The sequence below is a fragment of the Portunus trituberculatus genome, chromosome 31, assembly GCF_017591435.1.
Source record: "Portunus trituberculatus isolate SZX2019 chromosome 31, ASM1759143v1, whole genome shotgun sequence".
Classification (NCBI taxonomy): domain Eukaryota; kingdom Metazoa; phylum Arthropoda; class Malacostraca; order Decapoda; family Portunidae; genus Portunus; species Portunus trituberculatus.
This window is the reverse complement of record NC_059285.1, coordinates 16,986,278-17,006,277: the sequence shown is the minus strand read 5'-3', so window position 1 is coordinate 17,006,277 and position 20,000 is coordinate 16,986,278. Positions and strand designations below refer to the sequence as shown.

Sequence of the window (20,000 nt, the reverse complement as noted above, 5' to 3'; positions counted from 1 at the left end):
GTGTGTGTGTGTGTGTGTGTGTGTGTGTGTGTGTGTGTGTGTGTGTGTGTGTGTGTGTGCAATTTAATTGCCACACACATTTAAAGGAATGCAGGGTTCTCACTATAGTTCTGTGAGATTTCGTAAGAACACCGAAAATATTTCATATATATATATATATATATATATATATATATATATATATATATATATATATATATATATATATATATATATATATATATATATATATATATATATATATATATATATATATATATATATATATATATTTTTTTTTTTAATCCTCAAAACTGCAAATAATTCATTTAAAGGGGTATAGCTTATTCTTTCCCCAAACTCGTAGATAGAAGGATCTATGGAGTTGATATCCCAACCAGGGTAATCACGATTATGTACCAGACCTCCACCATGCAGCGACAGTTGCAACAATTTGTAGCCAAACTACTGAACAGCCCAAAATACCGTCACTTCCAATCCCCTCCACCCCGCGACACCCACCGCCACCATGAGCAGTCCCCCCACCGCAACAAGCTTTTCCCCGTACCACCCCCACCACCGACCCTTATAAGAAAAGCACCATTCCTATTATTGTCAAATTTATCAATTCACAATCGCCTTTGTTACATATATAGTCAGATTCGTGTTTTTATTTGCACCTTATGTACAATATACCAAAAGATTTCATGTAACTCTTCCTAGCTTCATAATTATAAGGCTTTTAATGAACTCTTTAACTTCACTGCTGGACTTGTGACGTTTGGAGTTTAGCATTCACTCTAGAACTATTTGTTTTTACTCTGTCCCTTCAGAGTATATTTTCAGCTTCTCAGTTGCCTTTTGTATTAATAAAGTTTATTATTATTATTATTATTATTATTATTATTATTATTATTATTATTATTATCATTATATTATTATTATTGCACACACCCACCCACCCATCCACCCACCCACATACACACACACACCACACACACACACACACACACGTCAGTTCAGTTGGTAGCAGTCACCACACCACACCACACCACACCACCATTACCATCACACACCATAAAATACAACGCAACACCAGGCCAGATCAGCACATACCATAACATACCACACAACACCACAACAGACCACCACCACTACCATCACACACCATACCACACCACAACACCACTACCATCACACACCAGAGTACACCACACCACCATCACCACTATCACCGCCACACCACACCACCACTACCATCACACACCATACCACACCACACCACCACCACCACCATCACACATCATAACATACCACACAACACCATATAAGACCACCACCCCTGGTATCCTGGGCACCCGGACTCTTCCAGTATCCTGCCCGTTCTGCACATCTCCCAACGCCCGCACCTGCGCCCGCACCCTCTCCGCCAATCACTGCTCCGCTCCTGCTCCGTCCTGCACCCTCTCCACCAATCACCGCCACGCTCCAGGCCCGCTCCACTCCCGCTTCTTCTCCTTCCCGCACCCGCCCAGCTCCGCCCCGGTTGGCTTCACCGCCGGAAACGATTCTTTAAACGTATTTTCTCGGGTTTTCCATGTGTTTTAGGTGTTTTCATGACTTCAAGTGTAGGAGGAAGTGGAGGAGAAGGGTGTGGAAGGGAGAGGTGGAGTGTGAGAGTGAGAGCGGGGGAGGTGGAGCCACTCGCCAAACGTGCCAAAAAACCCATCTCGCATTCAAGGTAAGAATATTTCTCCTTCATTAGTGGAGTTGACATTGTTCTGATATACGATTTGTTAATAGCAAAGTAGAGCAAGTTTTAAGCCGCAATAAAATCGAGTCTGGGTGTGTTTTTGTTTAACGAAAAAATAATAATAAAGTCACTGCATAGAATATAACTTTTTTTAAATTACCACACCTAGCAAAGATTTGGTGCTTCATATAACACTAAAGAAATATGAAAAACATGACCCAAGTAATAATATTCGAGAAAAGTTAGTCTAACCATTTGTATTTTCAAAATCAAATTTTTTAACGGTACCAAAAACGAAAACAGAAATCTTTATACGACAAGGAATCTATGTTTTCTTTATTTGGTTGGAAAGCAAAAATTTTCGTATTCAGGAAATGTAACATGATGCAGTGTGGCTGTGCTTTCCATCTCGACATTATGATGTGTTTGTGACACCGTTAGTTTGATGAAAGACCGCGTATTGGACATGGCTGTGTAAACAATCTACTCGGTAACGTTATTATATTTCGGTTGTAGGTTAAAATGTTTGTTGCCTCTGAAAATGTAGTGCATTAGAGTCTGGGTGCCTTTTTTCTTCTTGCGATTTTTAAAATGAATTACGTACGTAAATATTGGACCACAGGGCACCTCAGCCCTGCCTTCTCCACAGGTCAGTCCACCAAGATGTTTGCCTGCACTCCCCTGTGTTTCCAGACCCAGAAGGTAAAGCAAAGCCAAAATTAACAACCAAATTAGATAAATAGCCATTACTGTGTTAAATAAGGCAATAGTTATGTATACCCCAGTTCAGACAATCCGGCACCCACCATGACCCGAATCAAGACGCACCCCTCACCAACCCCCGTCCCATCCCGTGTCAACTCGTCAACATTTCCTGCAATTCTCAGTGTTTCCTGATGTTGTTCGCCTGAAATGCATAAATTGTAGTGATAGGATGAAAAAAAATTAATGAAGATTAGAAGTGTGTGAGGGAGTGCAGTAGCAGTAGTAGCTATAGCAGTAGCAGTAGCAGTAGTAGTAGCAGCAACAGTAGCAGCAGCTGTATCAAGTTATCATTATTTTGTACGTGTGTGTGTGTGTGTGTGTGTGTGTGTGTGTGTGCGCGCGGGCATGGTCTTGACTTGTCTAGGGAGGATCTCTCTCTCTCTCTCTCTCTCTCTCTCTCTCTCTCTCTCTCTCTCTCTCTTATCAACATGTCACTATAGCCATAAAAACACCTTTGAAAACCTGCATCACTATTAAAGAGCCATATTCTGAAAAGCTCTAGTCTCTCACCACGACTGTTTTTCCAAGGCCACAGATGACTAGCAGGATTCTCAAGTGTTTCTCCTGGTACTAATGCAGAAATGTTAATCTGTTACTAGAACCTTAAAAACGCTCTGTTCTCTCACACCGACAGCTTTCCAAGGCCACAAAGATGACTAGTTGGTTTCCCAAGAGTTTTCTCCTCTTAATAATGCTGAAATGTTTTTCATCTGTCACTAGAACCTTAATAATATCCTTAAAATCCTTATAACTTCAACTATACTGACGAACGTTAGACACACAAACCATCACTTCGGTGGAGCTTGGTGATGTCTTAAGGCAGTGGATCCCAACCTTTTTCAGCTTGTTACCCAATTTAGCATGCCACATTAAGCATGTTACCCTTTTCACAAAATGTTGTCAACATTTATATATATGGCTAAACTAAAACACTAGAGATAATTTCTTTTATTTATTGTATTAGTACATTTTGCATCTCTAATGACTTACCAAAGATGTCAAGAGCATCAGTGAGATGGTTGGAGTTGCATATTTGAAGCTAGTTGAGGAATTCTTGGCTTCGTGGTTGAAAGTGCCAGCCTGGCATCGTTTGCAACATTCAAGCGAGTCCTCTTTTTTGTTTTCATCCCCAGCACAGTTGAGAACCCCTTCTCGCACAGATACGTTGTTGAGAATGATACCAACAACTTCAAGGCTCTCTTGGACAGAGTTGGCGAGTCGGCTAGTCGTGAAATCCAAAAGGAATCTGCATTTTGGTTTTGGAATTCGATTTTCAAGGCTTCATTGGCTCGCATTGTGATCCACTCCTCCTTTGCAGGGAAATCATCATCATGAATGGCCTCATCAGGTACAGAGAAGGGATGAATGATCCACTGAAGACTGGCTGTTTCTTGGTCACTCTCTGGAAAGTAGTGAAGCATGCTTGTTTCAAGCCCCTTCAAATGGTCGCTCATCTCTTTGTTGATGGTCTGTAGAAGAGATCCAGTATCATGACTATTCTCCTCAATAAACTGGTCTAGGGTGGGGAACTGGGCGATCACTCCTTTCTCCAAGCGCCGAATCCAGAGTCTCAGTTTCGCCAGAAATGCAGCCACAGTGTGATGGGCATCAATGACAGTGACTTGTGTCCTGAAGCATACTTGTGAAAATACTCTTCGGTTACCACACACTTAGCTATATATTTTTTCTTTTCTAATACTGTACATTAGTTTTTGATATTTATTGTTATTTGGTTTAGCTTTGTTACTTACTTATAATAGGTTTACTTTACAACTTAAAATACTAAGACTAAGTTAACATTAATCCTAATACCAATGCTTACTTGATTTTCAGAATTCTTAACATTTTTCTGTCACCCCTCCATTACCCCCGAAAAATTGCTAAATTACCCCCAGGGGGTAATTTACCCCCAGGTTGGGAACCAATGTCTTAAGGTGTTATAGCTATAATAGCTTGACAATGTTCTGACGACCGGATACATCCCTCGCCCGAGTCTCTCTCTCTCTCTCTCTCTCTCTCAAATCGGCAAAGCTGGTCAGGGACCCATGGTAGAATCAACGACTCACTTATGTATTTAGGGAGGGAACAACTATAGCAAACATGACCATGGCGATTTGGCAGCATAAAAAAAAAGTTATATATATGGAATTACATGATGTATGGGTGAGTGGGTTGGTTAGCTACATCACAGTGGACAGCCTGAGACTAATAATATTGGATGTACTTGACTGGAACGCACGCGGGAAGGGGACAGTGCGGTGAGATGAGCGTGTGTTTATTTCCTACAACTATTAAAGAGTCATTGGTGAAGAACTGACATTTCGAAGTTATAATTTTATAAAGGAGTGTATGGGCAGGCAAATCAGCGGAAAAGTTGCGCGGAATTTGTCAACAAAACAAAGTACTATCTTCGATCAAGGTATTTCAACCACACCCACTCCTTACACACAATCACAGAGTAAAAAACACACAATTAAACTATAAAAATCAATAGTAATAAAACCTTTGCAAAACCACATCTCGGAAAGGAGGAACAAGCCACGATGAAATAATAAAAACAAATGAAACCGTACCAGGATTGAGACATTTCAAGACACACAGACAGACTGACATTAAAAGGAAGAAAGGAAGGTAAGGATTAAGATTATATATATTTTTCTGAACTTTAATATTTCCGTTAAAAATTTGACACGAAGGGTTCCCAGGGGTTTTAAATCTTACACATTTAATAAGAAAAGGAGAGAGGGAGGAGAGGGGGAGAGAAGAGGAGAAACAAGGTGAATAAAGTGAGTGAGTCATCTTGCGTAGTTGGAGACAATAAAGAAACTGAATAAATAGAGGAATGGAAGATACGTGATGGGTGGAAGTAATGGGACTTAAGTGATGGGGAAGGTGACAGGAAGGTAGGCAGCTGGGGAGAAACAAGTGGTAATGGTGGTAGTAGTAGTGGTGGTGGCAGGGGCAGGGGGAAGGGTACTACTTTTCAGTCTGGACAGGAAGGAGCAGGGCGTGACAGTCCAACAGGAAGCCGAGTGTTGTTTTATTTGTGTGTGTTGGAGCTCCAGTGAACAGAAATTTAATCTAGGTTGGTGCTGAAGTAACATTTTGCAAAGGTTAAGTTATATTTTCATTAATTCAGTTCATTAAGTTTTGTTCCCTTATTTTGTAGATCACAGTTTGGAGAGAGAGAGAGAGAGAGAGAGAGAGAGAGAGAGAGAGAGGATACCATTTTTTTGTCCAGACATTAATAGGTAGTCAGTGTCTCAAAATTATGTAATGGCTTAAGTATTTCCACAAACCCCTTGAAGTCTGATCAAGGATTGTGTAGGTAGAACATTATAATTTTCTTCTAAAGGTTAAATTAACGTAGGGTAGGTTTACACCAATTGAGTTATTGATATTCTGTTCACTCCATACAGTACTTACAGGTTGAAAAAAGAAAAGTAATATTTGATCCAGAAATATATACAAAGTCAGAATTTCAAGATGAACAAACTAAGGTTATTTCATTTATAGCCCAAATCCAACCCTCCCTCAATCAGGCAATGCTCATGGCTGATGGTTGGGTCAGGTCAGGTCTAAGTGAGGAGATCCACACAATAAGGGTAAAGATCTGCCACTTGAAAGATATATATACTGAAATGACATCCCAGGTTTGACTTCTCCCACATGTGGCTGAAAGCCCCAGCCACATGTTGTATTGCTGACTTGCATTCATTATTTGTTTTTATGTAACTCTTGCTGCAAAAAAAAAAAAAAAGTGTACACAGCCATAACGAGGCAAGCTAGATGGATGTTACATTAGTTTGAGAACAGAGACAGGAGAGAGAGTATGAAGAGGAAACAAGAAGCTAAACAGTGAGGCAGGTAGGAAAGATTGCACAAGCACCAGGGTGCCAATTATTGCCACACCAGGCACACTAACCCAAACAACTGCCAGTGTACAAATGGCCACCAAAATATTTTAAGGATTTCAATTGGTTGAATTTGCTGTGTTGTGTATGTGTCAAATGTACATGCTCTTTATTTTTATTCTCATGTTGCACTGGCTGGTGTGTGACCCTCGTTGGGCACGGCAGCCTCAAAGCAGTGAAGGCAGTCAACACTGGCAATCCTCAAGCTTTTGATAATTTACTGTAAATATTTAACAATCACCAAGGAAATACAATAATGTTGGTTTACATTTTGAAGGCCAGGCTTTATAAAAAGCAAAACTTATCAAACAAAGAACAGAATTGGCCTTGTCTGGCTAGTGGCAAGTGACAGATGACTGTAGGAGTGCACCAGCATTTGTATTTTGTTGCACAGAAATTGTTGTGATTTTATAACAAGATGATGTGGAGAATGGGTGCCCCACATAAAGCAAGGCTGCCTGTACCACTGTTCACTGACACAGGGTGAGTTACAGTGCTGTTCTCCAGACAGTGCAGGAATCACTTAGGTACTCACAAGTTACAGGAGGGACAGGCTCCCAGCATGTGGCTGAGTGAAGGTACCTGAGAAAATATCCAACTCCTTACCCAAATCCTTACATCCCTTAACAAACCAGTCAGAGCCGTGCTGCTGAACAACATCTATACACCAAGAGGCAAGTGGCTGAAGAATCAGCACACTGAGAATAATTTCACATACACAATAGAATGTCTCGCCAGCAGGTCTTGAGTTACAGTGATTTGCCTTGTAATATTCTCCATTCACAGTAGCTACATTTATTGAATTATTAAAGTAAGTCATCAAAACAAAAGACACTGCCAAAAATTTGATCAGCACAATTATTCAGTGTGTAGTCCAGGCCTAATATTTGATGTTGTGGGCCAGTCATGCAGTGCATCCACAGGAACAAGATAATGATTAGCAACTTAAAATCTATTACCTCACCTCAGCTCCTCAGGGAGTGCCACCAACACCACACCTGTTGTGCTGGGCCTGCCATGTTTGGGCCGCCTGCAGGGGACAGAAATGTCAATGTAAAATTAGTGATTCATTTCTAGCTTCTAGTAATTAAAACATTAAGTACGAAAAAATTTCTGGCCTTTTTCCATTGGTCTTGGTAAAAATATTCAACACTCAATACTAAAACATAAAAGAATTTCTAAGGTAGCACACCTGGCTCAGATCATCAACTCATAGATAAAATTGATATTTCAGAGAGGCACAGCTGCTGCTTTCCCGTAACACTGCAGTTTGTCCACAACACTGTGTTAAAGTAACAAAATGATACATCTACATCTCCTTGTTGGCACATTTTAATACATAGCTAGTCTTCAAAAGCCCATGGGTTACATTGATCACTGAGGCAAGCTTTGCTGCAAGCAATGGAAAAAAATAAGACAATTTGGAATCAGGTTTGAAAATATTCTTTAACAAAAAATAAATACTGGAAAACCTTGGTTCTTTTTCCACTTTCCAGTCATGAACAGTGACGGGACATGGGTGAAAAAGAAGCACTGTGCTGTGAAATGAAATTATTCTGAAATAAAAAAGCTAGCAGGATATGTATCAGAATACATCAGTGATGGATTGCACAGTGTGATATTCTGGTCCTGGGAAGCCCCACCAGTGAGCTTAACCTTGGCTCAGCTTGTGGTCGGCACCAGTCAATGAAATCCCTGCAACCTCCACTAGGTCAGTCAGTGAGCCACACCAAGGCCCCTCATGCCGCCTAAGCCAGTACAAGGTGAAACAGAATAATCATTATCTTCGGACCTATTGCCACTCATGAGATTAAAAAAGAAATTCTTCTAAGTGGATATTCTATAGGGAATAAAAAGCCTCACTCACGGAAATCACTCGGCTGCTAACAGAAAACAATCAGTAACAGTAGCTGTCAGTGATGCAGGACGAGTAAATGCAGTGAAATGTAGTGGAGGGCAATTTTAGAATACATCAGAGAATGACAGGATTACAACTTACAAGAACATAAATAAAATCAGTCTTCTATCCTCACACCCATCCATCCCTGTGTTGAAGTGGTAAATGTCCATTCCCATCACACTAATCCTTTCATTGAAGTTCTTGGCAACACTTATTAGTTACAGAGACACACATACCTTCTCTTTTTAATTCTTTCAAGAGGGAGATATCAGGACACATTACCCTTACACTCTGTTTGAAATATTTATTTGACCTTTCCTTTGGGACTGGTATCTCTCTCTCTTCTCTTCCTTTTCTTTTCTTTTATTTTCTCCTCTCCTCTTCTCTTCTCTTCTCTTCTCTTCTCTTCTCTTCTCTTCTCTTCTCTTCTCTTCTCTTCTCTTCTCTTCTCTTCTCTTCTCTTCTCTTCTCTCTCTTCTCTCTCTCTCTTCTCTCTCTCTCTCTCTCTCTCTCTCTCTCTCTCTCTCTCTCTCTCTCTCTCTCTCCTCTCTCTCTCTCTCCTCTCCTCTCTCTCTCTCTCTCTCCTCTCTCTCTCCTCTCTCTCCTCTCCTCTCCTCTCCTCTCCTCTCCTCTCTCTCTCTCCTCTCCTCTCCTCTCCTCCTCTCCTCTCCTCTCCTCTCTCTCTCTCTCTCTCTCTCTCTCTCTCTCTCTCTCTCTCTCTCTCTCTCTCTCTCTCTCTCTCTCTCTTTCTCTCTCTTTCTTCTTCTTCTTCTTCTTTTTCTTCTTTTTCCTCCCCATAACCAGAGCCCGTCTTACATAAATAAGAACACGACAAACAAAGAATCACTCACAGAGAGAACCAGACAGTGAGATAGACTGACTACGACAAACAAACAGTCATACACGGAGAACCAGACAATGCGACAGACTGACCACTAACACCAATAACACCATCCCTCTCCCCCATACAGTACACACTTTCCCGCCCGCAGCACACACATCACCATGGCCGAGGGGGAGACGGATGAGCAGGAGACCCTCATTCGCGCCGACGACCTGCAGGAGCTGAGCGTCGGGGGTGGTGGTGGGGTGGCGGGGGCGGGGGAGGAGGGGGTGCCGCCACCATGATGCCGCCCCTCCCCTCCCTCCTGCAGCAGCCCCCCGCCTGGCACCTGCCCCTCCACTGTGCTGCGCTGGTGCTGGTCTCTGCTGCGTTGGTCATCATGCTGCCTGTGTATCTTGAGGTGTGGAAGGGGAAGGGGAAGAGGAAGAGGAAGGGGAAAGAGGAGAGTGGAATGGGAGGGGAAAAGGAGTAAGAGTAGAGTAAGAACAGGGAGAGAGAAAGGAAAGGGTTACTAAGGTCAGAAAAAGGGGTAAGAGTATGATATATGGCAGGGAATGGGGAAGAAAAGAGGAATGAAGAGGTAATAGGAAGGAAACAAGGAGGAATAGAGTGAGAGAGGAATGGAGGTGAATTAAGGGAGGGGAAATGTGGAAGAATATAGTGAAAAAGGAATGAAGGGGTAAGGGGCAATGGAAAGGAAAGGAGCAAGAGTAAAATGAAGGGGAGATAAGGGAAGAGGGAAGGAGGAATGAAGGGATAAAGGGCAATGGAAAGGAAAGGAGCAAGAGTAGAATGAATGGGAGATAAGGGAAGAAGGAAGGAAGAATTAAAGGGGAAAGGAAAGGAAAGAAGATAGAGTAGAATGAAGGAAAGGGAGAATGAAGGGGTAATCTGTATCATCTCATCATCCCTGCCTTCACTTTTCACATGGTTAATATTTTGGTTTATCAAGAAAGTTACATAAATATCAAAGAAATAAAGTAATCTCGGTTTGTCCAGTTCACGGTTTCAAAATTGAGTTTCTTTGCTTTTGATTAATTTCCTTATTTTTAATCTTACAAATATAGTGCCATTAATATCAGTCAATACCGCTCACACATCCATCCTCTGGCCTGCTGTTCCTGTCCTCCTCTAGCCTGCTGTTCAGTCCCTCTTTCTCCTTTCACCACACCAATGCACAAAGTCATTAATCAGCCAATGAACCCCTACAGTCCATCAACGGTGCTGGTGATGCATACTCTGGCCTGCTGTTCCTGTCGCTGTTCACCGCTGCCCCCATTGTGCTGTGTGTTCAGGTGCGCTACAGCTACTTCTGCCAGGTGGGGAGGCTCGGCCCGCCCTCCCCCGCCAGAGTGGTGCGCCTGGGGGCCATCCACGGCCTGGCCACCCTCATGACGGTGTATGCATTGGATCGGCGGCGGGTGGTGTGTCATGCCCAGGAGCCACTCATGGGCCTGGTAGTGATGTACATGATCATCATCTATTTCTTCTACCGTGGACCAGGTGAGGGTGCTGTGTTGGGCTCACTTCTTGCACCAGGGCCCAGGTGAGGGGTGGGTAGCATGGGTCACTTTAGTCTCTGGTCAGTTTGTAATGCTTCACTTCAACACTTCATTGAAATGCTGAGATATTGAAAGTTTGGCTGTGATGGGTTCAATTCAGTCTGTCTTTAATGCCTCCCTTGAAACACTTCCTTGGCTCACATTGAAGTTGAAGGTTAAGGTTGTGCTGGGTTGGTAGCGTTCACTCTGGTTGGTCTGCAGTGTCTCCCGTGTAAATTTGATTGAAATGGAGAAATTAATCAGAAGGTTGGACAAATTTCCTGAACAAAGTATGGCACTTCACATAACCTTGACAGTTTATCAGCTCTTGTTTTTGCTCTCTCCTTCCATTTACATCCATTTATCTTGTGTTAATTTTTGCAGGATGCTTTCAGACATCCTCAAACTTCACTGCATTGTTGAAGAAAGCTTACTTGACTTAATTCCTCCTCCAGCAGTTGCCAGTTAGGGTTGCAGCATGCTCCTCTGAATTGTGATCATGCTCTCTGCCTCCAGTCAAAAGAGTCAGTTATATCCAAGTCTCTACCTACTTCCTTCAGTGTCCCTCATTATGTACTTCCTGGTCTTCCTTATGGTGTTATTCATGCCACCCTCATGTCTGGCTCTTCTTTCTCTGTCTCACTCCCTTCCTTCCTTCCCCTGCACACTTCCTCCACCTCACTGCCTCCTTCCTTCTCATTCATGCTATCCTCTTCATGCCTGCCTTTTCTTTCTCTGTCTCACTCCTTTTTTTTCTTTACCCTGCACACTTCCTCCACCTGATTCCTCCTTTCCTCCACCTTATCGCCCCCTTCCTTCACCTGACCACTCCCTTCCTTCACTGGACTCCTTCCTTCCTCCACCTCACTCCTTCCTCCCTCCACTTGACTCCTCCCTTCCTTCACCTGATTCCCCCTTCCTCAACCTGATCACTCCTTCCCTCCACCTGACCACTTTCTTCCTCCACAGAGCTGAGTTCCGCCAAGATGTTCTCGCTGTGTGGTGTCCTCAGCGGTCTCTTCCTGGCTGTGGACTTCCAGCTCAACAACAAGTTCCGTTGTCGTGGGTCGGACCAGAGTGGGGATGAACCGGCAGAGGAGGGGCCCAAGTGGGGGATGGAGGCACACTCATTGTGGACCATTGTGTATGCTGTGGCCCTCTTCCTCTTCACCCTGGCCTGGCTCTTGCTGGAGAGGGAAGTGCTGTCAAAGAAGGTAAGCAAGAGGAGGAGAGGAATACAAAGGATAAACAAACACCACTTGCCATATTTAAGTCTGATGATTCTGTGGGTAAGAAGTAGGACAGCAAAGTTAGCCCCTTCAGTACTGGAACACATTTTTACCTTGACTTTTGGATATGATTAGACGATTTTATTGACATTACGAAGGATCTATAATGGTCAGAAAATGAATGGCCACAGTCTCCACTATTTTAATCCTACATGAGTTTCTGAAGCTGTATAATATCACCAGATAGTAACCAGAATGAATAGGAAGACTCAAGGCTTTACTCAAGGGGTTAAAGGACAGAACACTATGCAGCTTGGAGAAACAGTAACAGAATGTGATAGGAAAGACTAGAAAATGAGGAGGAAAGAGAGAAAAGTGTTGGATTTGCTATGATGTGTGTAGTTTTTATATTCGTACAGTCTGCTCCCTATTTGATGGACCAGTTTTTCCTACCTGTATTTCTAATGAAAGCAACACCTGTCATCCTTTTCTCACGGCAGTTATCATTGGCTAAAGCTGCACCTGACTTCCATCATAAACCTGCCTTCTTCTATCGAGCAGTGTAATTTTCCCCCTTTAGCCATTAATTTTTCAAGCCTCATATTTGTATTTATGTGTGTCTGTATTTAAAAACCTCTGTGCGTGTGTTTGTACTAATGATTTTACTCCACAGGGCATGGACACAGGAAGGCGCCTCATCACCACTGTGTCAGGGGCGCCAGGGGGAGGTGGAGAGGACACAGAGGCTCTGGTGGTGGTGGCCAATGGAGGAGGGGGAGGGGTGCTGGCCCTCCCCACAGTGGTGCCTAATGCAAAATGGGAGCTGTACATGGTGTGGTTCTCCCTCGCCTCCCTCGTGGCCACTGTCGCTCTCCTCTGGACGGACTTCTTCACCACTCTGGGCAAGGTTGTCAGTCTTTTTGTTATGTTGGGGAGAATACTTTTTGCTCTTATTGTGGTGTCCAGATTTTAATTTTCATCTTTTCTCACTGCTCTGTCTTTTTTTCTATTTTTCAGTTTTCATCATATTCTTTCCATCAAGTGTTATTTTTTTTCTGCCGTTCATTGCTGTCTTCCTGTCTTTTCTTCTTATTTTCCATTTTCATGTTCTCTGTGTCTCTGTCCTTCACCACATCAGCAGTTCTATCACCAGATTTTTGTAGTTATGTTGGGAAAATACTAATCTTTTACTTCTCTGGTTTTATCTCAGTGTTGATATCAGTGTTTCTTTTTTTATTATAGAAAATACTTATTGCCAGCATCTTTCAGTTTTAGTTTTCTATCTGTTTCATTTTTCAGTGTTCATCCAGTTCTTTTCATCCATGTTTTTTTTTCTTCATCTCTCACTTATTGTTTCCTTCCCATCTTCTTTCCTTTCTTCTCAGTTCCTATTTTCTCTCACTGCTTCTTTTATTCACCATATTTGGCAATATTGAATAGTTTCACAATGACAGTGTGTAGAAAGTAGAAAAATTTAAAGAAATCCATCCATGACATTCAAAACAAGAAAATTACCCATGCATGTCTTAAATCATTCACCAACAAGCCATTTCCTCACTTAGCACTGACTGATATACACTTCACTACCCTTCCCATCCCCCCCACAGGCTGGTTCCCCTTCAGAGTTTGCCCGCCTGACTGCTGGGGGGTGGAGGTGTCACTTCCACTGGGGGGGTGAATGTGGCCCCACAGCGCTGTATGGGTGGCTGATGGCGTTCCTGCATGTGATCTTCCTGTGGCTGCTGGGGAAGGTTATGGCCACAGCACAGTCCATGGTGTTTGCTCTGGCCACCACCGCTCTCGCCCTACCCATACAGGCAGCGTGGTGGTCCCTCTTCACCATGGGAGGACCTCTCGGCATAGTGTGGCATCCTGTGGTAAGTGGACTGAGTGAAAAGGGTAGAAGAAAGTGGAAGGGTGATAGAGAAGTTTGTGGTGAGTGATTGGGACTTAAAGGATGAAAGATAAGCTAGTGGTAAGTGGATGGATGGGAGAATGATGGGTGTGTTGAGTCAATAGGGAGATTTAAAAGATTAGATACATTTATGGATGGGATTGATAGATGGAATTAAGTAGCTTTGGTCATATTGGGGCTGCCACATGTAAGCCTGACAGCCTCTTGCAGCTTCCCTCTTTTTCTTATGCTCTTATGAGTGAAGTGGAGTTTGAGGGTAATAGGTTCAAAGATTATAACAGGAATATCCAACAGAGTACTAATTTTTTTTTTTTTTTTTTTTTTTCTAGGGAACCCTGAATATTATATGAGAAGATAGACAATATTCTTTCTTTGCTAATGTTATTTTGTGTAGCACTATTCCCTTTTCCACCAGAGACTGACAGGACTAAGGGTATGAATGTGTGTGTGTGTGTATGTGTGTGTGAATGTGTTGCTTTATTTAGGCCAGCCTGTATGAGACTGCTGGCCTGATATATACTAAGTAGATATTGCTAGCTTGTAAAGAGTATCTATTTAATATATCACCCTGTCTGTATTCTATTTTTCTTTGACAATGAACCCCTTATCTTCAGTCTCTCAAAGCCCCTTCCCTTTCAGATCACCGGGGAGCTCATCTTTAGCCTGCTGGGGACGCCCGTCATGGTGGCCTGTCTCTGCTTCTGGTGCCACGTGGATGCCAAGAACTCCCACCGCACCAACAGCCTGCTCCTCACCTAGGCCTGATGGGGGGGTGGGATAGAGTGCCAGGTCTGCTGCTTTGGTGGGGGGGAGGAAGTAGTGTATGTGTGGCTTACGTTTGTGTGTCTGAGAGATTGTCTTACCATGCTTGACTCGTGATTGGTAACTATTTCCTCCCAGTGAGAAGTTTGAGTGCTCATATACCTAGTCTGATCTCTGGGCATGGTGGAGAGGTGGAGACTCATTCAAGAACAGTAATTACTTGTGACTATTTGGCATTCAGTGAGAGAGAGAACAGTGGAGACATGAGTGTATGACTTGAATATCATCCTAGTAGTGGCAAGAGATAGGAAAGAATGGAATCACTGAGTTAATGAGAGCCTTAGGACATGTTTTATTGCCTGTGTGTGTGTGTGTGTGTGTGTGTGTGTGTGTGTGTGTGTGTGTGTGTGTGTGTGTGTGTGTGTGTGTGTGTGTGTGTGTGTGTGTGACTGAGAGAAAGAGAGAGGGAGAGAGCTAGCTATACATGTTTTAGACTACTTAGTGAGGTTTGTGAGGCATTCAGAGTAGCAATGAGGATCTTTGGGCAATGACGAGGAATGGAATGGATGAAGGAGTGTCTGTAGTGCCAACCATTACCCTGCTTTACTTTGAGTTCCCCGACATTATTCTCAGCAATGTAGGGACCAGCATTCATCCCGAGGCAAAATAGAGAAGATGAAGACATGATGATAGGCCAGCTGAGTAGTGAGTTTGGTCTCTACAAGGTAGTAGAGTGTGGAATTGAGGGTCAGTCGCCTGCCAATATAGGGTGTTCTAGTAGGACTGGAAGATTGATAGCACCCTTTTTAATACCAAAAAAGATAGAAATATGCGATAGAACTCCTCAGCTGCTTCTGTGTTTCCTCTTTTCCATGATTTAGAGGGAGCTTACAAAACACTTCATCTTTTCAATTATGGATTATCTTTTTCAACTTTCTTTAATCTACTGAACTGAAATGATGTTCCCTGCATATTCATAGATTCTCTAAACAAAAGAAACCATATTACCCACAAATTAAAACCACTACTCAGTCAGTCATGAAACAAACTATTTTAATACTCCAAAGTTACACTCAGGTAGACAGTCAACCAGCTAGTCATTCCAGTCCATCAGGTAATCAGTCATTCAGTCACTAATTACTCTGACTTAGTGCTAGGTGACTGGTGACTGTGCATTTGTTAACACGGCACAGTCAGGAAGCCAGTTAGTCAGTCAGTCAGTTAGTTACTAGTCTCAGGAGCCAAAGAGAAGCATCACTGTCCCAAACCACACTAAAACCTCTCCAGCCAAGAGAAGAACATTATTATACCAGTTGTGTGTGTGTGTGTGTGGGTGCGTGGGTGCGTGCGTGCGTGTGTGTGTGCTTTGCTGTGTTCATCTTGCTTTTCTAGTCTAGTCTGCACTTCATAAACAGCCCAAAGCAGTGTTTAGTTGTGCTATTATACAATCCATGACTTGAGATATATGTGTGTGTGTGTGTGTGTGTGTGTGTATGAGCCTCTCTGAAAACCCACACACATATAACTGTCTCATTTGCTGTCAGTCACTAAAGAGGGAGACTATGAGAAAAATAGCTAGCCTCTCGCTAAACTATGAATCTCAGTTGTGAATCTCGTATACAGGACACATTGGGGGGGGTTGGAAGCATTAAGTGTGCTGAAAAAAAAAAAAAAAAAAGCATGGTAATGGAAGCAACACTAGTAATAAATGAGCTGAAATAAGGAAGGATAGAACAGAGAACTACACAGATGAGAAGGTTTATTAGAGTTGTATGGAGAGGGAGGGATAGACAAACAGATGACTCGAGAGATAAGGGCTGCTGGAGAGGTAAGGGATAGACAGACAGTTGACAGATGACCAGAGACCAGAGGAAAGTACAGGATGAATCAGAATCAGGTTAACACTGGTATGAGAGGTTATTAAAATTGTGAACGTAATTTTTGACTCATCCTCTCATATTTGTGTTAACATAATTTTGACTCACCCTGTAAATGACTTAGTTGATATTTTTGTCCTTGTTATCATAGAAACGGGTAATGGTGATGATGTATAAGATAGTGAGAAGAGATGATGATGGTGATAGGGAAGTACATAAAAGAAGATGATAATGATAGAGTGACAAGAGGATGATGATAGTAAAGAGGGCGTGAAAAAAAAGATGAAGATAATAGGTAAATATGAGAAGAGGAGGAGGAGGAGGTTGATAATGCTAGAAGTGAGAGGAGGAGGTGACAATAACGATGAGGAAATGAGACGATAATGATGAAGGAATTAAGAGAAAATGGTGACGATATTGAAAGAGCAAGAAGAAGACCATGGTGATAATGAATGAGAGTAAAGGTGGATATGTGCCAGGTAAAGAGATGTGCCAAATTAAGATGTTTTTCAGTTTATTGCTTGCTAGTTGAAATTCTATCTGAAAGTCTTATAGTTTATTTCCAGTCACTAGTGAAGCTGTAGGTGTTGAAACCTGTCTTCCCCAGTGTGTCTCAATCAGAAGGTTTAAGGTAAAGTGTCTGCATCACGTGGAATATTTTTTCACCCACTTGCATCGTCCGTGCCAGAGTTACTTGTATTCCTAAGCATTCCAGGAAGGTAGAGTTCACTGAAAAGATGGTGGAGCCTCTGCCATCAGCCCCTGTGTGTGTGTGTGTGTGTGTGTGTGTGTGTGTGTGTGTGTGTGTGTGTGTGTGTGTGTGTGTGGCTATGACATGTATTCTCAGCTGTTTGAATTATTTACGTATGTGTGTATGTAATCCTAGCTGAGTGTGTGTACAGGAGGCTATGTGAAGTGTTGTCAGGCTGTCGGTGGGTTTCTCTGAGCATTGTGTGTTATAGGTCATGGCAGCCTCTTCACTGACTAAGGCTGTGATTAGCATTATACAAAATTTTTGATTAATTTTTCAAGGCAGAAATTTATCATTTTTGAATTTCAATGACTTCAAAAGCTACATTTCTTCAACTATCCTGATGCTTTGTTAAGTTTTCATTCAGTTGTTCTCTATACTATTAACAAATATGTAGTGATTATTAAGAAAACTTCACAGTAAAGTGACTAAAAACAAATATTTTCAAAAGTACAAAGACCTTTTGTTCGTGAAAAAAAATAATATGAGAGAGACAAACACCTGCTTGGTGACAGCATCAAGTCTCTCAGCTGGTGAGGCACGGCTTTATATTACTGTAACGTTTATTGGCTTTTAATGATCTTATTTTACAATATTTATGTTTTCATGAAACATAAACAGAGACTTACTGTTGATGCTCAGTTAAGTTAGGTTACACATTCACTATTACATTTCTAAACCTTACCATTATTATTACACTCAAATTATAAGATATTTATATTTTATGTCAGAATGGTTCAAAGAAAGGACACACATTTTCAATGTTTACACCAGTAAAAGCACCAGTGACAGGCTATGGCTACCAGGTTGCCTGGCTGCCAGGCTACCAGGGCTGCCCACCACCAAGTGAAACCTCCTGACTGACAACTGACATCACTTTATATGGCTGATGGTACCGAACATGTAAAGGTGCACCAGTGTGCACTGATATAAGTGTGCTTAAGTGAACATGTAGATGCAGCTGTGAAGTGCAGCAGCCACAGGCAGGCATCCCACAGTGTGGTGGGGGGAGCACTTCTGACAACACAGCATGCAGCTCCTCATGCTTGACTCCAGCAGGTGTTGTGCTGTGATTCACAGCCATCACCTCACTTGATCTGCATTCATAGCTTAAGGTCAGCTGTGGATTTGTCATGTTTTACAATTTCCATTTTTCACAAGATTGGTTTGATAGCTTTGCACACATTTATTTATAAAGTTAAATACAATTTTCATAAATTACAATCAAAATTTATGAACAGTAAAAGCTTTGTTAAACTGTACACCAAATCCCATAGAGTTTGGTTTGTGTGTGTGTGTGTGTGTGTGTGTGTGTGTGTGTGTGTGTGTGTGTGTGTGTGTGTGTGTGTGTGTGTGTGGTGACCTGCCTGGCTGTGTCTGCCAGCCACATGCTGCATCATGAGTGTATAGCTTTGTGCAACCATTTATATATATAGACATGCAATGTTGTATGCTATTCATTATTTATCAATACACAAAGATGAGTTTGATGAGTGAAATATATATATATATATATATATATATATATATATATATATATATATATATATATATATATATATAATGGGCATTATACCTGTCAATGAATAAATTAATATTAAGGAGGAAACCTGCAACAACTCAATAATAGTATTCTTGTAATTATTTGTACTGTTACCGTGGTGAGCAGGAATGCACAGTGCAATACTCACACATCACTACACACGAGTGTGTAGTGACCATCAAATGTTTGACACGGAAAGAAACGCTGCACTCAGTAATATAATATAATCCAGGACTGTCAGTAGCAGTCCTTCCCACCACTTACACTGTGCTGGTGTGTGTGTGTGTGTGTTTGTGTGTCACTTGCTGGTCATCCAGCCAGCCTTCCTCATTACGAAGCGAGCTCAGAGCTCATGGACCGATCTTTGGGTAGGACTGAGACCACAACACACTTCACACACCAAGAAAGTGAGACTACAACCCCTCGAGTTACATCCCGTACCTATTTACTGCTAGGTGAACAGGGGCCACACATTAAGAGGCTTGCCCATTTGCCTCACCATGTGTGTGTGTGTGTGTGTGTGTGTGTGTGTGTGTGTGTGTGGCACTGCAATATGCCTGAGTGAAGCCCAGCATGGTGGGGCAGCAGGGGTCAAACATATCGTTGAGACAAGTGTAATGTTGATACAATAAAAACATGTACTTGAGGTGTGTGTGTGTTTTCCTGTATGGTACAGGTTTTTCTAATACTGATGCTTTATTTAATTTTTTTATTTTTTTATTTGGGACTTGCACATTAGATTGTTGAACCTACTTACTACTCAGCTGGTTACATTCTAGATCTGATACTAACTTCAAGTGATGATAATATACAGGAAGTAAAGACTCTTCCAACTTTTCTGAATTGTGCTCACTGTATGATCTGTTGTGCTTGTGTCAATATGATCCTCCATTTGGTTATGCCTATTCTAGATCATGGCATGAAGATTACAATTATGTTAATAATTATTTGTCCGATGTTGATTTTGAAGTTGCACATTTAGATCTTAACTTCTTATACATTTGCTTCTTAAATATTGTATCACCCCTTATTGACTTGTAAATTCCTTTGACTAGAAAAAGACAGTCTGGATTTTCTCTCAGGATAAAATCTTCAGATAATCAGTGTAGAACAGCTTTATGGAGGCGAGGCAGAACAAAACTGTACGTACAAATCATGGTCATAATTCTGATGAGGTCAGAGCTACACTCCAGCAATTTCTGCAAGTTAATCATGAATTTGGAAATT

The 20,000-nt window shown here is 42.0% G+C and overlaps 1 protein-coding gene across 6 annotated transcripts in view; it reads left to right on the top strand.

Moving 5' to 3' along the window:
- The first annotated feature begins 1,305 nt into the window (after window positions 1-1,305).
- The window catches only part of LOC123511389, a 21,074-nt gene continuing 2,379 nt past the window's right edge, over window positions 1,306-20,000 (top strand). Inside the window, exons 1-7 of one of the 6 annotated variants that reach the window (XM_045267225.1) lie at window positions 1,306-1,720; window positions 9,304-9,555; window positions 10,367-10,658; window positions 11,666-11,910; window positions 12,599-12,832; window positions 13,533-13,802; window positions 14,480-19,062. In XM_045267225.1, coding sequence (XP_045123160.1) covers window positions 9,436-9,555; window positions 10,367-10,658; window positions 11,666-11,910; window positions 12,599-12,832; window positions 13,533-13,802; window positions 14,480-14,599 — 1,281 coding nt within the window. In that variant the 5' untranslated portion in view covers window positions 1,306-1,720; window positions 9,304-9,435 and the 3' untranslated portion in view covers window positions 14,600-19,062. Of the gene's footprint in view, window positions 1,721-5,108; window positions 5,129-5,465; window positions 5,583-9,303; window positions 9,556-10,366; window positions 10,659-11,665; window positions 11,911-12,598; window positions 12,833-13,532; window positions 13,803-14,479; window positions 19,063-20,000 lie in introns of those variants that run through there. The other 5 variants (XM_045267229.1, XM_045267228.1, XM_045267227.1 and 2 more) reach the window with 5 other exon arrangements.